Source organism: Pseudopodoces humilis, chromosome 5 (genome assembly GCF_049639895.1).
Source record: "Pseudopodoces humilis isolate 2021_Gansu_Grassland_sample_001 chromosome 5, ASM4963989v1, whole genome shotgun sequence".
NCBI classification, from domain to species: Eukaryota; Metazoa; Chordata; class Aves; order Passeriformes; family Paridae; genus Pseudopodoces; species Pseudopodoces humilis.
Window position 1 is genome coordinate 4,392,722 of NC_142204.1, and position 22,229 is coordinate 4,414,950.

At 36.9% G+C, this 22,229-nt stretch overlaps 1 protein-coding gene across 1 annotated transcript in view; it reads left to right on the plus strand.

The window, feature by feature from the left end:
- The window catches only part of AEBP2 (AE binding protein 2), a 43,317-nt gene that overhangs the window by 13,935 nt on the left and 7,153 nt on the right, over positions 1-22,229 (plus strand). The window contains exons 2-5 of the mRNA XM_014256009.2: positions 3,720-3,927; positions 6,900-7,007; positions 14,784-14,970; positions 19,853-19,977. Of these exons, the coding sequence (XP_014111484.2) occupies positions 3,720-3,927; positions 6,900-7,007; positions 14,784-14,970; positions 19,853-19,977 (628 nt within the window). The remainder of the gene's footprint in view (positions 1-3,719; positions 3,928-6,899; positions 7,008-14,783; positions 14,971-19,852; positions 19,978-22,229) is intronic.

The window sequence follows — 22,229 nt, forward strand, 5'->3', positions numbered from 1 at the left end:
ATCCAAACCTAGTGATCTCTGGTTGTGTAACTCCTGGTCATTTTGTTTTATAGACAGTTGAGTTATTTCTCTAGTTGGTTCTGTTACAGCAATATTTGTCTGTGCTCTTTAATGTCGTACTCAAAGTTCTACAAACTAGAAGGAGGGAGGGCATTTTGTCTTAATTATTGAGCTGTTACTGCTCAACTGGATTTGAGCTATGTTTTTTCCCATTTTTCAACAGGATTTTGAGTAGCTTATAGAATCATAGTCCAATATGTCCAAGTCCAAGTAGCACTTCATTCTCCATTTCCAAATTCCATATGCTACTGCTTGGCTTAAGTGCTATGGGCAGTCTTTTTTTATTCCAGTTCCTCTGATACAAAAATTTTGATACCATGTTAATCTGTTAGCCCTTAGCAAACACTTAGGCTATTAAACCTGAACCCAGCAAACATTTAAATAATAGTAGCTAAATTAGCTTGTTACTGGTTTCTTATGTCATTAATAACCCTACTTGTCACGATAGCTTTTGCTGGGATCAGTTGACTTTCACATACTTTTCTCCAGAGGAAGGTAAGATAGCTTATTAAAAAACCCACAAAGTCTATGCATTTGCATTCCTTAGGCTGTAAAATTAGAGACCTGGGATTTTGTGTGAAGCTATATTGCACTGCTCTGGCAATGTGAACTAAACTCTCATGCTTTGGGTTGATGATTTTATAGGTTTTTTTTATCTCTTCTTAGAGGAATTTAGCAGATTTCATGCCTATGGAACAGAGAAACCACACACACACACACCTATGTGAGGGTGCACTTCTCTCCTGCCCCAAAATGCTTTCACAGAACTTGTTCAGGGTTACGTTTTCTCACTGCTTTCCCACTTAGGACCAGATTGTAAAGCCAGGGGGCTGTGTTGAATGCCCCTCACACTCTGTCCTGTGTCACCAGCACCGCACATCCTCTCAGTTAGAAGTCTGCTTGTACTGTTTGTGGGGTGTATGAGAATGGACCTAGTGCTGTGTGTGTAGAAACTTGTACTGACTGCAAATAGCTTTGAACTCCTCCTTGAAAGTATTTGGGAAGCAGTTTCCTTTAGTCCTTTTCAGCTGTGGGAAAGGCAGGGTTATTTACTGAGCTGAGCTGGTGTGAGGCAGCTGTTGCATGAGTGTTCTGTGTGCAGTGCTTTGCCACCCTTGGCTAAGCAGCTTCCTGTCAGGACCACTGATCCGTGTAACAGCACTGTCTGTGGCAGAAGTGGTTGGGCTTTGTGCCATTCTGTGTGTCCAAACCTACTTCCAAGTGTGATTTTGAGAAAGCTGTATTTGGGTAACTTCAACTGAGGGGGTGGTGGTGCAAATAACTATAGTTAAATATTCAATTTTTCTATCATCATGGGTGAATTTTGCTTTCACAATGTAGTTTTACAGACTTTATTTTTGGCGATAATTTTTGGTGTAGGCATCAGTTCAGGAAGGAGATGTCAGTCCCATAATTGCATCTACTGTGAGCCTGGCACAGTGGAAAAAACAGGATTACTTGCAACAGATAACAAACAACTTTTGCAGATAAAGCTTCTGACAATTTCCTACAGGAATCCTAAAATGCTGTTACAGTGTTTGTAGTTAGTGGCTGTGAATGCTGTTGGGGCTGGGAGCTTCAGCTCAGGGCCAGTGGAATATTTTTTGGCTTGCTAGTGACAGATTGGGAGGTTGTATGTCATAAAAGGAGTCAAGATTACTGGGGAGGGACCATGGAAAGCTCTCTGTATTCAGGGTGTAGAAAAGGGAAGGAAATAAAAATAATGGATATATGGAAATTTGCTGTGTAGCAGCAAGTAGCCTGTATGACTTCCATGGATAGGAACCATAGAAAGCCTTTTGAATTGTTAGACCTTGTTTGAAATGGGGAGCGGGGTGGGAGAAAGGCATGTGGTGTTTATGTAGCATTTAGGAACTATGTATTTGGTATACCTTCATTAATGCAAAAAGGTGTTGAAAAGGTACCTGAAACTTTCTTATTAACTTGGAAAACAAAGGCCTAAAAAGACCTGGTGAGTTTTAATCACAGATGGAGGCAAATGAGTTGGAAGATGATTTTTAAGGGTTCTCTAGTCAGGATATGTTATATTGGTGACTCTTGAGATAAGAGCTTGTTCATGAAACCAAATTACTCAGGGTAGTTAAAACTAAAGCTTATAACTGGGAGCATTGCTAAAGGGAATCTGTTATTTAGACTAAGGCAAGTCACTTTTCATTGATAAATGCAGTGGAATCTATGTGGTGGGTGAGAATGGGAAATCTAAACAAAGCAAATATCTGATTATTTCAAAACCTATCACAGAAAAAAACCTGCTACCACAGTAATGATTCAAAAAGATACAGATAATGTGAGAAATCACTAGTAGAAATTCTTAGCAGAAGAACAAACATGGTAATGGTGTCTTCAGATTTTGACTAATGGTGTTTGTTCTTTCATTCATCTCAGCGTGTTATAATAGAACAATACTGGGCATGTAAACAGTGATGGTAAAAATAAGGAACAGCAACTGTACCTTAAAAGCAGAATGGTTTAACATATCCCAGTTATACATGTACTGGAGAGGATCTGGTGGAAGCTCTCCAAGGTGGTTAGGGTGCTGAAGCAAATCCAGTTTGGAGAGGCTGAGTGTGTGTGTGTTCCTTCTGTTCTGGGAGGAGGAGGGCAGGGTTTTTCTGTGTTTAGTGATCTAATAGGGAGGTTTAACAATGGAGGAGGCAGAGTCATCTCAACTCTGCAGCTGCCAAGGATGAGAGAGGAGACAGAAGTTGCAGCACTGGAAATTCTGATGAGATGTTGGGAAACTTCCCCCCCTCCCCCACAAAAAGATTAGTCAGCCATTGAGAAAATTGTTTAGAAAGGTAGGAGAAATCCCAGCCTTTGAACACACCCGTTAACAACTCCACTGGACAAGACCACAGGCAATCTGATCTCATTTCTCTTGGAGCAAATTTGACCACCTGGTCTTTGAGGTTCTGTCAAAGATGAGCTGTTCTGTAATGCTGTGGCTTTGTGGAAGAAAAATCTTAAAGGCCCTCATGGCAACTGAGCAGGTTAACAAGATAAAAGAGGTATATAAGTAGCTATTTAATGAGGAAGAACATCCATCTCCATACTTTATGCTCTTTCTATATATAAGCAAACCCTTTGCAAGTGTTTTTCTGATCCATTTGATGCTTGTTTCTGTATTTGTATGTATGCCAAGATACAGAACAGAAAGGCTGATGAAGGTGACCCCTGCTGGCCACAGATTTCCTCTTCTGATTCTGGCTTCTCTGGAAACATATTGCAAAACCAGAACAATCAGCATTAGTTTTAGACCAAGACATTGTGCTGGGGCCATGTGGGAGCACCTTAAACCCTATGTAGTAGAACTGAAGTGCCATATTCTTTTTAAGTCTCGAGTGTTGGCAGGGGATACTGAGCTCAATATATTGAGGATTTTCCATTGCTCCCTTTTGTTCCCAGTGCCCAGAAGAAGTTACACTGTTGGGTAATAGTACCTATTTCCGAACTCTACGTTTATTAATAATGTGATTAACCACAATAATTAAATTTGTGCAAGGTTTTCTTTTTAACCTGTCTAAATATACCTGAAAGAAAAGAGCTACAGTTTTGATTTGCTCTGTTAACATGCAACGAATACAAACTTTGATTTAGTTTTGGTTTGTTTGTTTTGTTTTTTTTTTCTTGTCTTGCAGCATAAGCAGCACTATCATGGACGTAGACAGCACAATTTCCAGTGGGCGTTCCACGCCAGTCATGATGAATGGACAGGGAGTTCCTGCCTCCTCTGCCAAAAGCATTGCCTATAACTGTTGTTGGGATCACTGCCACGCCTGCTTCAGCTCCAGCCCGGATTTGGCGGATCACATTCGCTCCATACACGTGGATGGTCAGCGAGGAGGGGTTGGTGTTACTTTTGGGTTTTCCTTCTTTCTTATTTGCCAGTATTTTGCTCTTGAGTGACAGTAGCAAATTTTCTGTTGCAAAATTCCAGTTTTGTAACTAGTGGCAGCAGTAGTAACTGATTTGAAGAATGTAGTCTGTTTTTTCAATAAATTATTTGCGATACCAGGGTTTTGATAGTGTGTTGACTTCTCAACATTCTGAAGCTGCTGGTGTGTCTTTTAAGTGCTTACACTTGGAATTCATTTTCTTAAAACCCTTGGTGTACGTGTTCCTGCATGTGAACTCAGGTGAAGTCACATCTTAATTACTGTTACCAAAGGAGTCTCACTACAGGTAAAATCTATCCAGAATGTGTAATAGGGAAGATATAAGACTGACTCAAGAGTACAGAGTCTAAACAAAACAGCTCTGTGTGTAATACTGATGGCAAGTTTACCTTCCATATAATCGCATCTAATTTTTTTTTTAAATTAAGTTGAATATATAAGCATGTAAATTCCGGTCTAATCCCTGGTCAAATGATAATGGGTCTCAATTTTAATGTTTAAAAACATCTTCTAGTAGAGTAATTTCAACTTTATACTTAACTACCTCCCATCTTCAAGCTCCCAAATTACCTCTGATGCCTGGAATATATCATGTAAACTACCTTTACATCCAGCACAAGCAATCTGCCTGTTTTAGGCACTGTGTGTTACAGCTCTTCAATTTCTGGGAGATATAATACCAGTTTTTGAAGTGGAATAGTTGTTATCTTTTGACTTTTCATCCTGTCATTTCTTCAGAAGGAAAATGTTAAGCTGTTGCACTTCTATCTTCAGTGAATAAGAAACTTAACTAAAAATGCTAATTTGCATTACTTTAAATAATTTATTATGTAAATGTGTCACTGAGACAGCTGTGACTCTGGCTGTATTTAGCTAATATTTTTTGGCATGACTGAACTTTTCAGCTTTATATTTGATGGCTTTTTTCAGTCCAGAATCATCCATCCAGTGTAATGGCTTTTTAACCACCGATGAGATGATTTCTGAGTTCTGTCCACAGGTGTATAAAAGTGTTACATGAAACCATGAAATTAATAAGGTGTGTTTGGATCTTTGTTGCCCCATCCATGACTCCTTTACGTTTCTTAAAAAGGGGCTGGAAATTTTCGCAGATTTTGGTTTGGGTGGGGTTTTTTTTTTTCTGTATTTTATTTCTTGTCACATTTCATGTGACATGATTTGTGGATATTTTTATTTAGAAGATGTTGGGCTGTATTTATATATTTGAAAGAGGAGGTTGTAACTGTTGCATTCAGTTTTGAATCCCCCTACTGGAGTTTCTTTTTTGCGGAGTTTCCAGGGTGGTGCTGTGGAAGGGGGATGTATCCTGGCGGGTTTGTTTCAGGGATTTGTCTGCCACCTGCCGGTGAGGTGTTCAAGTGTGATGGAAATTGTGATGTGCTTCTGATGGGATTTCGGGTCTTACTTAACTGCAACGGCTCTAAATTTTAAGAAAAGTGGGGGTTAAGTTGTTGCTTATTGAGAATGGAAAGGAATAGGATAAACATCTTTGCATGGTAAAATGTATTTTTTCCAGCTAATGCCAAGGTCATGGCTGCAGTCCAAACCAGATACGTCCATGAAGAGCCTGGGAAACTTTTTGACGAAACAGTTGTGCTTACGAAAGATGTTATTTCAGAAATATTTTGGGTTCAGCTTTTTGACAGGGATTCCTGAGAAGCCTTGTCTAGAACTTCTGGCATGTGGTTTTAAGCCCAAGTCCTTGTATTTCCCCCGTCTGTAACTTGACAGTAACACACCTCTGCCAGCGCCCTGCAGTTGCTGATGGAAATGCCAGCACACTTACGGAGCTGTTGCAGAGCCAGAAATCTCAGAAATTCCAATTCTGTGGCTTGGAGGGGATCTCAAAACTGAGGAGTGCCAGACCCCAAAGGTTTAGGGGCTTGGGCCTTGTGTCAGTAGGTCTGAATCAGTCACACAGACACTGAGGGGTTTCCAGCTTTGTCTGGGTAAAGCTGGGTAATGTATCTATTATACAGCAAGAACGTAGAACTCCCGTGGCTGCTTTTTCATTTTGAAAATCAAATCTTTTGAAGATTGAGGGGTTTTATTCTCCAAAAGAGAACAAGAAACTGAAATCCAATTAGTTTCCTGCATTTCTGAAAACCTATGTTATGAACAGTGCTGTTCCTGGGAACTTTCTTTTACTGCAACAAATTAGGGCTTTACCTCCCTTCACCCACAGACCTGTTGAGGAAATTCTAATGAAAGGCAAGTTCATTGAGCTTTTTTATTCCCTCAGTTACAGATAAACACAATGGGAGGAGAGAGAAAAGCAGCATGAGTAAGTTCTGCTCTCCTTAATGCACTATTGTGCATGTGATTGTTCTGTACACTGGAATCACAAAACACCCATAGATTTTGAATCCTATGAGAAATGGTAGCTTCCTTCATCAGGAATTGAATATAAGGCCCTAACTAGAGGTATCTGCTATTCCAGAATACAAAACTCTAGTATATAAACTGCACTTCAATTAAGAGTTTTTACTTGTTCATGCTCAAAGAATAAAATTAATTGCTTATGAGAGTAAATTACTTCATAACTACTACCCAGAAAATGCAAATTTTTCATTTAAAAAGGTTCTGCCTCCATATCTGGTGGATACAGATACTGAGTGCAAACACAAATACAGCAGATCCTGTTGCTCTTGATTGTGTTTATCTGCAGGAGCATCTGTCTGTTGGTATTTTCTTCCAGTGACCTGTTTTTATTGAATACTTGGGGTTGTAATTACTTTTTCCTTGGTGAGATATGAGATGTGTGTTTCAAAATAAATGGTTGTTGTTCAGAATTCTTTGAAGTGTTGTGAAATGTAGAAACAGCCTTGTTTGCTAATGTGATTTTTTTTATTTATTGTTCTCTCTGACTTGTGTAAACTTACCGTGTTTTTACTCTATTAGGTGTTTGTTTGCTTGTGGAAAGGTTGCAAAGTATATAATACACCTTCAACAAGTCAAAGTTGGTTGCAGAGGCATATGCTGACACACAGTGGGGACAAACCTTTCAAGGTAAGGCTCATTGTAGCATACGTGATCTCTTATTATTAGAGAAATTCTCTTTATTTTTACTAAATATGTCAATCGAAAAATACCATCATTGGAGGATTTCTTAAAAAGTGAGCTGAGCCTTCTTCTTTGCAGTAATAGTGCCCAAAGGTCCTGTTCTTTTACAAAATCAGGTGAAGAAACTGTTATTGCTTCTCTATCCCTGTTTCTTTTAATCTACAAATGGCAGGGAGTGTAAAACTAAATAGTGCTGAACTTCAGGGGGTTTGTGCATTTTGCAGTTGAGCTGCTTACACTGTAACTGAGATATTTTCTCTCATACTTTACACTTCCACACTGAGTATTGGATCATGGCTGATGGTGCTCATTCTGTGCTTGAGTGGGAGCTGCTTTTGTTAAATTCACCAGAAGCACTGGCAGTAACTATTAGTGGTTCACTTCTCTGAAAAGAATAAGGAAGTCAGGAATGCAGGGCCATTGAGCTGGCTGTATTTCCTGCACAGTATTTTCTAACTTTCTCTTTCTTTCTCCCCTTAATCTGTACCTGCAATTCTAGGTATAGTAGTGTTTATCATTCCCATATCCACCAATCCGTTATTAATGAGTTGCTTCATCCTCTTATGGATACAGTTGGGGCAGTTCATAGCTGTCAGTCCTGGATCACTTGATGGTAAGTCCCACCCACACTACTTCAGACTGACGTTCTTCCATGTAGGATATGAAAATGAAACAGGATTTGGGGTTTTTTTTTTTGAGTTTAGGTAGCATTATATGCTTCCTTCTTCCCCACCCCCAACCCCACCAAGTTTTAGTCCCTGTCTTCCATCTCTTCTCTTTCTCCTCAGGTAATATTTTCCACTTTCTAAAAATTTTATTTTAAGACAGCTTTATTACTAAAAATACTTTTCTGTTACAGGGGTGTCTTTCTGTAGTTCTGTTTTCTATATAGGTTTTAATAATAGTTACAGCAGAAAACAAAACTAAATTAAACTCAAAACCAAAAGAGTAAATATAGTGCATTGCATGTGAAAAAGATTGTTTTTAATAAACAGATTTTTTTCCATACTGAACTGTGGAGTTTAGACTGAAAATTTCTGACTCAGAAAGTAACCACAGAAAAATGAGTTTGAAGGTTATCATAACTTGGTTTTGGAGGAATGAGTTTAGCATGCTCTTAGAAGGATAGTGTAAGGATTGTAGATCCCTACAAGTTTGCAGATATGGTTGTTCCAGGAACTGATATAATCTGAATTCCTAATCTCTGATTATTATTAATAATAATAGTAGTAGTAGTAGCAGAGAAAGCAACCACCAGACCACCAGTTATCAGAGGAAACTTTTACCTTAGGTTTTCTCTATTTTGGAATTAAATATTTTGTCTACCTCAAAGTATAATGACAAGTTTTGTTCTTGGATGAAAGTCTTTTAATAGCTTAATCTGTGTTCTTATTCAGTCTAGGTCAAAGAAACTCAATTTTAGAGACATAGGGTTGAAGAGGTGGGCATAGCTCAGAAACACCAGTAGTACTTTTGAGTCTGTCAGGCTTACCTAATCAAAGGCAGTTTAAATTGCTATCCTATTTTTTTTTGGCTAGGCTGGTTACAGCTAGAGCCCTAAAATTGTCAGCAGTTGTTTATGATAATAATCATCTTGTGTTCAATATCTGTTGTTTCACCAGCTGATTTTCTGTACTTTCTGGTCCTGCTGAGGGAGAGAACAAAACATTCAAGGGTTGCAGTAGTTAATCATCCTGGCTCAATGTGTGTCACTGCATTTTTTCGTACTGCTGTCTTGAGTCCCTCTGTTTGTTTTTTATCCCTGTATTTCTCAATCTGTTCCTGGGAGCTTTGAATGGAGGATAATTGTGGTCTGAGTAGAATTTTGTAACATCTTTTGTTCCCCTGTCATTTATGCTGAAATAGGCTTCAGGGCTCACATGAGCTAGCTAAGTATGTGAGCGTCTGTGATGGCAATCCATTATTTAACTGGCTCCTTTCCTTCACTTGCTGCTGCTTTTTTTTTCTGCTAACTTTAGAAATCTACTCTGAGACAAAAAACACTTGAAGTGTTGGATATTAGTCTTGACCAGTCCAAGAACAGCCTTTTATTAATTGTTTTGTGGTAGTCAGAAGTAGAGCCAGTGTGTCCATTTTGTGCTTTTAGCTTCTCTTATAAATCTTAATTGCTCACCTTTCAGGGAAAGACAGATTTTTTGAAGTCAGAATTGGTTTAAAGACCTGTTCTTGATAATTGCTGCAGACAAAACATCTCCCAAAACTTAAATTGCAAATAAAACTTCAGTTGCCACATGAAGTTATACTCGAATCCTAACACAAAAGGAAACAATCTGTCATTTTAGAAAACTTGCAGAAAGTAGTCATTCAGTCATTTTTGGCTAAAAAATAATGTTGGGATTTTTGAGGAAAGCTGTAAGAAGCAGTAATGGAAATAGTACAGCTTTATGCTGTTGTCTGAAGAACTGCTTTGTTTTAAAGAAAAACAAAGAATCTTAGCTAGGAAACTGACAACTAAAAGCGTGGAAATCTTACTTTTATAAAGGTAAAAGAACACTACAATCCTACAGTGACCAGAAGAGAGTAATAAGTATATCACAGATTCATATATTCTTGTATTTCTAGTGAAAAGAAGAGAGAAACTTATTTTCTTAAATTGAAAAGCACTGGGGACTGTCTCAAACAGAATTCTCTTTTGCATTGAATGATATATCCCTGCCCAGTTCCCCTTTTGCTTGCAAATGGACTCATTTTATGTAGTTGCACATTTTGGGTTTAATTATCTCTTTTTGTGATACACATGGAGTTGTCCTTTGACTAAAAGCTCCATTCAGCTCTAAATGAACTGTTCTGCTTTCCTATTGAAAGGTCTTTGTGGGTTTAACCTGCTCTTTCCATTCATTCTATCAACCATGTGACTGTGCAGTTCATTTGTCACAGAAATGAACCCACTTTTAAATTGCAAAGGCAAAATGGTTCATGTTTTCATAAGTTTATCCTATTTTTTCCTGGTTGTGTGGCTTAGTGTGTTTGTCTCGTCATGAACATTGCAGTACCTGTGTCACAGAAAAGGTGAATTTCCTTATGGATACCTATTTTTGAGACAGTTGTTATTCTAGCTCCTTTTTTTCTGTGGGGCTGTATCTTGGTAGTGTACAACCATCTCCTGAATCATTTCCTCTGCAGTCTGATTTTAGCCAGTCCTTTTCATATTTTTTTTTGTCATTTTAGACATTCATTGAATATAGGTATTTCCTCCAAAGACATTTAGTATGTTCATCTTTGTGTGTGATTTTACAGAGAGAGTTGAGAGAGAAAACCCTCAACATTATTCTTTATCAGTTCTCCTATTGCACAATTTTGCAGCTTCTTAGAAACCAGTAGAATATTGTGGAGTATTGTCAGCATGCAGGGCTGGTCCTGTTGAGGGTTCAGCAACTTGGCTTTCAGACCTTATAAACAGGACATAGAGGAATAATCTGCTGAGTTAGAAAACATCCTGGTTTCAACAAACTGTCCTTGGCAAGTTGAAAATAAGAGAATGAAGATACTCCATGTTTCTGGTCCTAAACTTGGCTGTTACTTGTTAAGTATTGGAATAGTTAAAGGAGTTGTGACCTGTTTTCCAGCACAGCTTCTGGTGTGCAGGAGCAAAAATAAATTAATCAAGTATTACTTAGCATTGAAAGTTACTTGTAGACACACCAAATGAGCTCTTAGATGTTGAGTACAATGAAAGGACAAATGGTAGATGAGCACGAAATAGTGGGAGATTTTATGCAAAATAATTGCATAAAATAATAAATAAAAAGAATAAAAAATAAAATAATAGTTGCATATAGCATAAGGATTGGGGCTGATGATCTTGAAGGTCTCTTCCAACTGAAATGTTTCTATAAGGGTGCATGTGGGAATGCTAGCAGCTGCTTTCACCCATGGATTCCAGTGGATATGCTCTTCATGTTCAAGAGCAGTCATGCAAGGTTTGCTCCTGTGGGGTAAATGTTTTTAGTGGCAATGAATGGTAGTGCACAGGTTCATTGGAGGCTTCTCCTTAAAATGGGGATGAAAGTAGCATTATAAATGAAGTTTGGTGCTCCCTGTAACTTCCAGAATTCATGGAGGGGTGACTGCATTTGATACAACTCTCACTAGAGTAATGCTTGGAAAATGTAGAAAACACAGTCCAGCAGCTTCAGTCTTCATTGGGAATTCATGTCTGTTACTCTCTTGGCAGAATATTTTCTATCCATTAGAGCACTGAAGATGTAAAATGTAAAGGTGCTCTGCCCAAACACACAGATGTTGAGACAATAAGATAGTTTATCCAGATATCAAAACTATTACTGTTAGATTTACTAGAAGAAACTAAATGTTGAATAACTCAAACAGGAGATTTGATTTTTTTTGAGTTTAGAACAAAAACCTGCATGGCTAGATACTTTTATATCCTGTTTGTTAGTAACTGGTCATTACTGCCCATTAGTAATGGTGGGTATGGGTACACTGGAGAAATTAAACTTCTTACATGTTTACTTACTTTCTCTTGAAGTAACATATCCACCAATCCGGACCCAATCTGTTGTATTTCAAATTCAATGCAAAATACTGAGATTTAGGTTTTGGGGGAAAAAGTGAAAAGATTGGTTTAAAGTTGTGCATAATAGTTGAGTATGACTTATTAGAAGCCCTCTAGAGCTATATAATTATCTGGTGGGAAGCTGATTTGGTGTGACTTACCGTCCAGAGATCCTGAAGTGACAGCCTGAACTGCTCCTTTATCTTTGGAGAGAAGAGACTTTACCCATTAGTAACGGATTGCTGGATATATTATTTTAGAGAAAAAAAAGAACAAACAGGTAAGATTATTTCATTCTCCTCTTCTACTATTTCCTGTCTACTACAAAGGCATTCTCTGTCATCTTTGATCTGTCAGCTGTTGATTATTTGAAGATGTGATCAGGTAGTCTTAAAGTAAACAAAATCTGAATGTAATAATTTCTGTACATAATTTGTACTGTGGCTGTAGATTATAAATATGCTTTCTGGAAAAAGACAATTTCTTGTTGCAGATATTGAGGATCTAAGGATGTTGGTTTGGGGATTTTGAAAGTAAAATTTGGGTAGAGCAAGAAAAGTTAGCAGTACCTTCTGTAGATAATTGATATAGAATATTTCTAATTGTTTGCTCTGTACGTGACAAGAAAAAAGTTTCAACATCGTGAATCAACCTGCAGTTTGTCATAAAATAATGTTTCCTGCAAAAAATAATGCATCTGAAAAGAAATGCAGTTATGGTCTGAAAAGTTTTAGAAAAGTGGCTGACACGTAGTTGGTGCTTTTTTCACAAAGGAAAAAAAATACTGTACTTTGATACTATATTTAACTTGGAATATGGTAATGCATGCATTGTACAAAGGCTTCAGGTTGTTTTTGACCTCTAGAAAGCATTGGTAAAACTAAAATTTTCTCAGTGTGACTGAATTTCAGGATATGGGCTTTTTTGGAGCTTGTTTTTTTTTCTGACAGTGTCTGTATGATGAGGAAGAGGTGGAATCTGAATTCAGGAGCACATTAGTGAAAGTTAATCCTAAATTTAGATTGGGTAGTTTAGTTTAATGAAGCTGCTTGTATGGACAAGACAACTATTTCAAGGATAAAAAAAAGGAGAGCAAAAAATGTTTAAAATTACGCACACATTGTGCACGTATCTTTTGATTGTGAGTTAAATGATCTTTCATAAAAATAAGCGTTTTGAGTTCAAGATCAGGTTGGTAGTGCTAGCAATATAATTTAGTAGATGCTGGCCTTACCCACAGCAGGGGGCTTGGAACTGAATGACTTTTAAAGCACCCTTCCAACCCAAACCATCCTGTGATTCTGTAAGTGTAAATTTTAATGTTCAGTATGAATTTAAAGTAAGGAAAATTGTGTTGGAGTTGCTGCAGTGTAAATGAGATCAGCATCCAGAGTGTGTTGGGATTCACAGGTGTGCTGGGATTTCTTCCATTGTTAGTCACTACAATCTAAGTAGACAATATTGCTGTTTGTTTGAACGTGGGAAGTCTTAGGGCAAGGTAAAAAAAAGGGGCAATTTTGGTAGAAATCTTCACAATTCTTAAATGCTTTTTAGTGGGGGAGACAGAGAGGATCAAATAGTGTGAAGGTTCTTTAAGCTTTTTGTCAGGGAATTTAATGTTTGAGTTAGTTCAGTACTTAGAGAACTTTCTCTAACTCCCTCTAAGAATTCTTCCCTTTCAAAAAACACAACAAGCACAGACAAAAAAAAGTGGAAAAATGCTTTGATTTTTTGCCTTTTACTGCCTTGAAATCTATGTACATATTTTTAGTCCTACAGCAAGTATCAAGCTGTTGGGGACAACACCATTTTTTCTCTTTGTGGACTGTATTTTACTATTGATCATGGAAAACCATTTGCTGAGTCTGAGACAGAAATAGACTTTCCAGTTCTGTAACCACTGTTAGAAAACAACACAGTTGGGGTTTAGGGGCAAAAAGTGGGACAGGTGGAGTTCTAAAGCTATTTTCTTGTTTTCCAAGCAAATTCCCAGGCCTGGGGCAGGTTACTGTAAGCTTGGAAATTCATTCTTAGCCTTCAAAATGACATAGTAGCACTTTGGCCATAGTTGCAGCAGCATTCCCTTATTCCCTGTTGTGTTAGGAAAAGAGGCAGGTGAAAGGGCTGAGAAACAGGGGAAGGAAAAGAAGAGCCAAGCAGATGTGGAAGGAGGAGAACTTTCCAATGGTTTAGGCTGGTGATAGGTTTTTTGCTGCTGGCTGATCCACTCATTTGTCCTACTGCTATTGTCTAGATCCAAAGAAAAATCAATCATATGGATACACAGCTAATTGCAGCCAGTGATAAAATGCATAATCTAAAATCACTTTTCTATTACCCATGTAAGCTCAGAGCACAATAGGAAAGGGTTGTGCTTCCCTTTCCAATTGTATCATTTAAATACTTATTTTGCAAATGAAATAATTGTAAATATGAACCAGATACTTATAAAAATAACAACAATTGTCGCCAGTACAAGCTTAGTTGCTGCTGTCATTCAGTTTGTGTTTCTGCTTGGTTGTTGTTGGATTTCCGTTGAGTGAGGACATTTCCTCTAAATGAGAGAATTACCTTAAATGTTCCTGAAGTAACAGTAGCATCCCAAACTGAATGTATAAATAATTGTTACTACTACTTTACTGAAGTTATAGACAGAGCTGTAGGGCAGCTGTCACTGACTTTTTATAGTGTTTACAAAGAGCATTAAGCTGTTTGAATTTAATGTGTGTGAGGATGTCTTTGTTACTTCATCCTTGTGACAAAAAAGGAGGGTGTTAGAGAGTGTTACTGTTACCAAACGCAGAGCATTGGAGAGGTGTTGAGAAACAGTAACAGTGCAGTACTTTGGAAGGCAAGGGAATGTTGGTCCATGAAGAGGGAAGTTCTTCAGAAGCCTGTTTTCTGTGGAAAATTTAATTTGCCAGTGCATTGAGATTAATTTTATGCTATGCAAAATAAAATATAGTATGGCATAAAAAAATGTAGTATCATGACATAATTATTGAGAGTTAAAAACTTCAAACAAATGTCTTACAGATTATGTTTTTGTTTTTCCTTTTAAGAATTGCATGGTCATTAAGAATTTGGTTTTGCTTTAGTGTGTTGGAAGCTGAGGCAGAAAAGTCAAGCCAAGGTCTCTGAAGCTCCACAGCCACTGATGCAGTTGCTCTGTTTTTTCTCACTAGTGTGTAGTTGGTGGGTGCAATGCCAGCTTTGCATCTCAGGGAGGACTTGCCCGTCATGTGCCCACACACTTCAGCCAGCAGAACTCTTCAAAAGTTGCCAGCCAGCCAAAGGCCAAAGAGGAATCTCCATCTAAAGCTGGAATGAATAAAAGAAGAAAATTGAAGAATAAGAGACGACGATCACTACGTAAGTATTTCAGAGAAGCAGAAGTTCTTGAAAGGTTTGTCTAAGAGTGGAAGTTCCTCCTCACTCTGGTGGTTCCTCTGCATATTTGAGTCTGGTAGGGTTGGCATTCCTTCTGATGGGAAGAAAACAATTCCAGATTCTGTTTATGTTCCTTTTCAGGGTAAATCTCTGTGTGTCAAGGAAAAAAGATGGGTTTCCTGTGAGCAACAATTGGAGTTGCCGATTGAAAGAAGCTTTTCATTTTAGAGTTGGTTTTTGTTTACTGACTGTATTACTGTTTGAAAGTGTTTTGTTTAGTGCTGATGAGATCTGAAGTTCAGACAGAGATTGCAGATTCATATAAATTAGAGATAAATGCATGTTATATAAGCTCTTTTTTGAGCACAACATTTCATTATGTTAATGACAGTTTTATGAGCATAACCAAGATCTAATTTTGGGCAGAATTGACTTGCTATGTTTTTTTAATCTGTCTCCACATAGTTGATGTTCATTAATTTTATATGAACCAATGTGCTGAGAGGTGTTTTGTCATTTAAAATGAGAACTATTTCCTCTAGCAAGAAATAATCACGTTACCCAGTACCTCTTCTCGTCCATTTGGATGTGGTAGTTTGATTCCCAAGTTGTCCTAGCATTAAACTAATGAGACATCAGATTTCTATAGAAATTCTAATCTACAGGAATAGTTAGGAAAGATTAGGTAATTTTTAAAATATTTCACTTTGGCTTATAATTGCTTTGGATGCAACTCTCCAGTACCAAACTGATCATTTGATAATATTAAAATGTTACTCTGACACCTGCATTTTAGAGGAGACATGAAAAAAACCTTTTCACATTTTTTTCTGCTGGTATGTCAACAGCTGAAATAAAAATAACACGAATTTTTACCCGTGGTGCAAAATTCATCTTACAGTATTGGAAAGTACCACAAGATATCTTTTTTTTATGAAGCACTGGACATTTAAAATCTTGTACTGTTCAGTTTTATTTCTCCAAAACTCCTCTGTAGCAGAACGTGTAACTGTATCCATCTTTCTCTTTCTGTGAAGAAATACAGTTCTCAGTTACTCAAATGGTACTGCAACAGTGGATTCACACACTAGTGGTTGGAGGTGATTACTCTTTATCACATGATTGTGATTTATTCTTAATACCTCACCTGTGTTTTAAGGAACTTTATGGAAATTTATGAAGCAGTGGTCATGTTCCTGCCTTGCATGCAGACAAGTGTGTCCTGGGAAGTTACATTTCCTCTGGAATTCTTTAAAGGTTCCTGAGCCTCTGGGTATGCCTGGGTATTTTTAAAATACACATGAACAAATTATGTTGTAAAATGCGGCTTAAAAGTTAAGATTTCTAATTTTAATTAGATTTCCTCTAATTTTAATTCAGCATTTAAAGAAATTAGAGAACTGTTTCTGTCCTTTTCAGTATTTGATTTTCAAAGAGCTTTCCCTTTCTATCTGGAAATCTGTGTAAATGAGAACTTTGCAGTATCTTTTTACATCATAAATGTAATGAGAGAGACATCTTGAGATAATTGCAGGTTCCTAAAGAATCATTGTGATTTGTTGACTGTGTTACTCAAAATACAAATGTCTAAGACTGGTCACTTCAAAATTTTCATTTTCAGAGGTTCCCGAAAGTTGCATGTTAGCTTGCTTCTCCATATTGATTTTGTTAGGTGGCTGATTTAATGGATCTTAATTAATATGCAGCCTCACTATATGCAGAAGTTGTTTTTCAGGTTGGCATTTTATTAGTAATTAATAAACATCATCTTATATTATTTAACTTACAAATTACAAATCAGAGCTTCATAATTAAAATTTCAAATCATCTACTAAGGTGCTGTAGTTGTAGTAAGAATTTACTTCAGAATTTATGAATGAATTTTTGGCAAAAAAATGTAAATAATAAATATTGTGGGAATGTTAAAGACCAGACTGTAGTATTTGAATGGTCTGCTGTCTTGATCAAGTGCTGCACAGGAAGAAAAGTGACAGCTGCTTGAGTAATTTCTTATCTTCTTGCCTCTCGAGACAAATGCAATGCTGGCTGTAGACTTTTGCCTTAAGGCAGAAATCATCTCTAACTGAATTGGGAACTGACTACTGTAATGTATTTCTCCAGAGGGTATGTGACCCAGAAATGTATCCAAAGTTGATGGCATTTTCTGAAAATGCTAAGTATTGGCAGCTTTCCTTTCCAACTTTGTGTGGATTATTGTTGGTGAAGTGAACGTGACAAAGGGCTGATGCAGTTTTACTTGTCTTTCTGTTTCTTAGCTTAAAGAATTTAACTAAAGTTTGTATGGTTTGTTTTTGAATGGGGGAAGGCAAAACCTCTATCTAAGAAGCCAAAATAACACAATTAACATCATTAAGTGTTTTCAGTCTAGAGTATATAAAGCTAAGAACCTGGATTTATAATTCGGTATTTTTAAGTGCCCAGAAGGAGAGGTGTTTAACACATGTACCAGGTTCTCTGCAAGTAGGGTTACAAGGACTTAATGACATGGATATAAAGCAAAATTACATTTGGTAGTGGACAATCTGTTTAAATCACTTGCAGATAATAATTTGACAAAAGATAGCAGTTTTTCAGCACAAAACAATTTGTCTCTGGAAAAAAATACTGTCAGCTCGTTCTTTCTACCTCATGGTTTTATTAGACCTTCCTTTTTTAATGGTGTAAATGCATTACTAAATATTTATTGACAATTAATGGCCAATATATGCTGTTACTGAAGCTCATGTGTAAATTCTAAGTAGTTTAAGTACAGCAAATTTATACATTTGCTTCCTCTGTTTTATATCTGAAGGTAACGCCCTTCTGTGAGAGAATGTATAATGACAAAGGAGATTTCACTGTGGGTATATGTGATGAGAATACAATCTTCTAACTTAGATTGTAAAGAGAATTTTTGCTGTTACTTAATTGGTTTTTAACATCTTGCCATTTTAAACTGTTTTCTTTTGTCCTATGAACAAGGCATGTTCTAAGTTTGAAAATCAGCTTTTATCATAACAGCTTGTTTTACAGGCATCACCCTTTTAGCTGGTTACATTCATGGTGCTATAGAGATCTTACTTGTCTTAAAAATTTTGATGTAGAATAATTCAGGACTAGAGTCTGGGCTTGTTTTCTCTTCTGGATGGCCTTTTACATGTTCCCTCATTCATACAGAGTGGCATTTAGAACCAAATATATTGAAAGTGTGTACCTCTAAAATAGGTCACAGTATTGCTATTCTGAAGCTGCCTTGAAAACAATATCGTCACTTGCTTTTTCATTGCAAATATGACACTCTAGTTATTAACTAGCATGATAATTGAGTGCACAGGAGGAATGCAAGAGATAAGGAAGTTCATGAACACTGTTCATGAAATTTACAGTAAGACTGTTACTTAGGTAGGGCTTGGATTTTCATTTGCTGGGTTACTGATCTGATGGTGTAATATATTTGACTTAAGGAATTGATGTGTACTTGAAACTTGTATTATTAAGCAGGAAGGAAGATACTTAAAGCCATTTCCTCAAAATCATTTTCAGGGTAAAGATGCATAGAAAATACAACATCAACACTTAAGAATAAATTAAATAGTTTATACACTTTTGAAAAATAGTACCCTTTCTTCTCAGTCTGCTGAATGTTTTCCACTGTAAATCCTGGAGAAATTTGCTGCATGAAACTGAAAACAAAAATTTGGTTTTGGTTTTTTTTTCCCCCCCTTCTTTTCACCCTCCCTCCTTTCCTCCCTCATATTTATTTATCAAATATTTATATGCTTGCATCACTGACCACCTGCAGCACGAGCTGTGGTCCTGCATTGCCACTTAGAGCGAGAAAACATTGCAGTGAGATGATTGCCTAATTGGCAGTGTCCAACTGAGATGGAGCAGGGACAGAACAGAGTGTACAGATGAATGCTTACCAACAATCAGCCCCAGGAGTGCAGCAAATGCGAGCTCCAAGTGGAATTTGTAGTTTGCTTTGAAATAATGGATGCAGAAGCTGTTTTAAATGAAGGCAGCAGAAGTTTGAATTGCTGTTTGTGCAGATTTCAGGGTAATACATAGTTGATAATGTAATACTAGTTCCTATTCTTACTTTTAATTTCAGTGTGTTATTTAATAAATTGCTACTTTCAAGCAAGGCTTAAAAATGTGAATATTTTCATTCAGGCTTCTTTGCTAATGTAATGTTATTACAGTTTTATATGGTATATTTTAAAACTTTATTGTGAAATATTTCTAATACCATGCAAATATGTTCTTAATAGCAATTACTTTTTAGTTTAAGTACTTTTAGTGTAGAATTGATTTATTTTACACCCTAAATGAAAAATTCAACGATCTTCCTATGGTTCAAGAAACATTTAACTGTAAAAATCCTTTTCTAAAAGAAAGAGGTCTTTATAATGCCTGCTGGTTTTATACTGGTTGCAAAATGTCAGATGGGTGTTAGTTGTGCTTTTCTCATTATAAATTGAAGAGTAATATGTGATGCATGCAGTTGGTGCTTCTTGGGCAGAAAATGTTTAGTAATAGTCCAAGAACACTGAATAACAACTTGTACATAGAGAGAAATATGTAGTACTGTGGAGTTTTTCACCTGAATATTCAGCATTATTGAAACTGAAATGAGTGGATGTGGTTACATTTTTGGAAATAGCTGTTTCATCCACAGGGAGTGTGTTTTGACCAAACTTGAACTGTGCTTCTCGAGGAATAATTTCTCCCTCTCAGTGAAATTAATGTTTGCAGCTCTCTGACAAGGTAGTGCTAGTGACATAATGAGAAATGATTTACTAATGACACTTCAGACTTATTTATGTGTTGAACACTAAGGATCTCTTTTCCTTTTTTCCAGCAAGACCTCATGACTTTTTTGATGCACAAACACTGGATGCTATAAGACATCGAGCCATCTGCTTTAATCTCTCAGCACATATAGAAAGTTTAGGAAAAGGCCACAGTGTTGTATTTCATAGTACTGTAAGTATATCTATGATGCATGCTGTTTGTTTACCTTTGTGTCTGAAAAATCTAATCTTTCAGAAAGATTTCTGGTTTCCTCTTACTGCTGTAGACATCTAATCAGAAATAAGCAATAATGGCTCTTTTATATTGTTGAGTTGTCCACTGCTATTAGTAAATTAACTTTTAAGAAGTATTGATGGTAGTTGTTCTAGCTCACAGATTGAATGGATTGCAACATTTCCTGTCTGATCCAGTTGGGGAATATGTAACAACAACTTTGTGTTGCAGAAGAAAATTGGTTCTATCTTCTAAATAAGATCACAGTTCAGACTGCATTTCCATGGTCATGAAGTGACATTGCTAATTTATCACAAATATTCTTGGTGTATAATAGAGTATGTAAAGATGCTGGTCTGAAATATGTGTTTATTCCCCTTTTTTTCTTCAGTTTAAAAGATATAATTCTGAATAAATTTATTCCTTTCATTTCCCTGTTTTTTTTTTTAATAAACTTACCACCAAAATATTGGTGAATTGCTGGAAGGAGGCAAGAACCAAGTGGGGAACTTGTGTTTGGATAAAAAAGACATAAGTATTAATTTAGAAGAGTTCAAAGCAGGGATAAGGTACTGAATTGGGGTAGAAGGATAGAGGAAGTTAAAAAAGTTGAATAACCTCAGGTTTTCTTAGGCATGCTGGGAGATGAGGGCATGTAAAAGGTGGAGACTTGGCTGAAGAAAAGATGTAAGAGATGGCACAAAATGAGGAGGGATGTCTCTAAATTGGTAGAATAGTCCAAACGAGGACTGCTGGCTGACATGTCTTCAGCTACATCTTAATCTTACTAAGGGATTCAAACTCTTGAACTATCAGTCCTTTCCATAAATAAAAGGTGATTTTGTATGCATGAAGCTTATTTCACCTTGTCTTGCAAGACTGATGATTGTTCTAAATACCTGTGGCCTGTATTGGAAATCTTTTCCAAAATATTTCTGCTGAACTTTATGTACGTTGTGCACCAGCTGCAAGTGGAGATTGCAATGGTTTAGCTGTAACTGTATTTAAATCTCATTCTAGTTTCCCTGGCCAGTGTGGATTTTACAATGCTGTGAGAAGAGCAGATTTTCTTCCAATTCACAGATTCCTTTAATCTGAAAGGTTATCTAGGCAGTCTACTCAGTTATGGAAGAACAGCTCTGGCTATTGGAATAATTCATAAGGAAGTGGAATTAGAGGAAATGTGCTCTAAAACTGCTTCACATTAACTTGAAGGAAGTGGTGAAAATCCTTTTAGCTCATCCGCGCATGTATGACTCGAGATGGTAGGAGGTTGATTAGATCTGAAATTGTTTAGACCTCAGTTGTGGGAGAGATTGTACCAGTGGGAGAACTGCTCTAGGATTCCAGCCCCGTGCTGTGCTTGGCTGCTGTATTTGGGTGTGCTGGACATCAGCTTTGGTGATGAGTCTCAGCCTAAAATCAGCTTTAAAAAGGAAAGGTAGGCCAGGAGCTGTTTTGTGGACGTGCACCATTACACTGAGCTAACAATACCTCAGATGCAAACACTCACTTTGCATCACTTGAAAGCACTAGGACATGGGATTTGAATGGTGACTGGCTAAGTGGCACAATAAGTCTGTGTGGTCCACCTTCAGATGAAGAAAAAAATGTGTAATTATCAGAGACATTAATTTGAAAGGTGGAAAACAGGAAGATGAAGTTGTCTGAAAACAGACATAAATGATGTGGCTTTATTGTTTTACGCAGCACAAGAGTGTGAGCACAATGCAATATAGTTCAGGGCAGATATTCTAATATAAAAAATTTCTAAGCAGTCACTGTAGTGTCTTTCATGTTCTCTGTAAAGGCACATCCTTTCATTTATATATACTTTCTTAAACACAACCTTTTCTTTGTAGATATGGAAAGATTTAGAATGCAGTTATTAATAAAACCTTTTTGAAAGTATGTTTGCCATCCAGAATACACCTTTAACTTGATTACGATTTTTTTTCTGCTGGCTTTTTTTTTTTTGAGTCAAATTCTTTGTATTTTAATTCTCTGAATTGTTAGATGGAAAATGCCAAGCATGTCTATTTAAACTAAGGAAATGCAACTTAGAAGTTGCCCTGTCATGCCACCTCCAAGATTTGAAGTGGCTTGAATTAATTCTCTTAAACATTTGAACACTAAACTGTTCTCTGGTCCAGCTTTTTCAGGTGTTTCAGTTCAGTGCCCACATGTATTTTAACTAGTTACATTGTTTC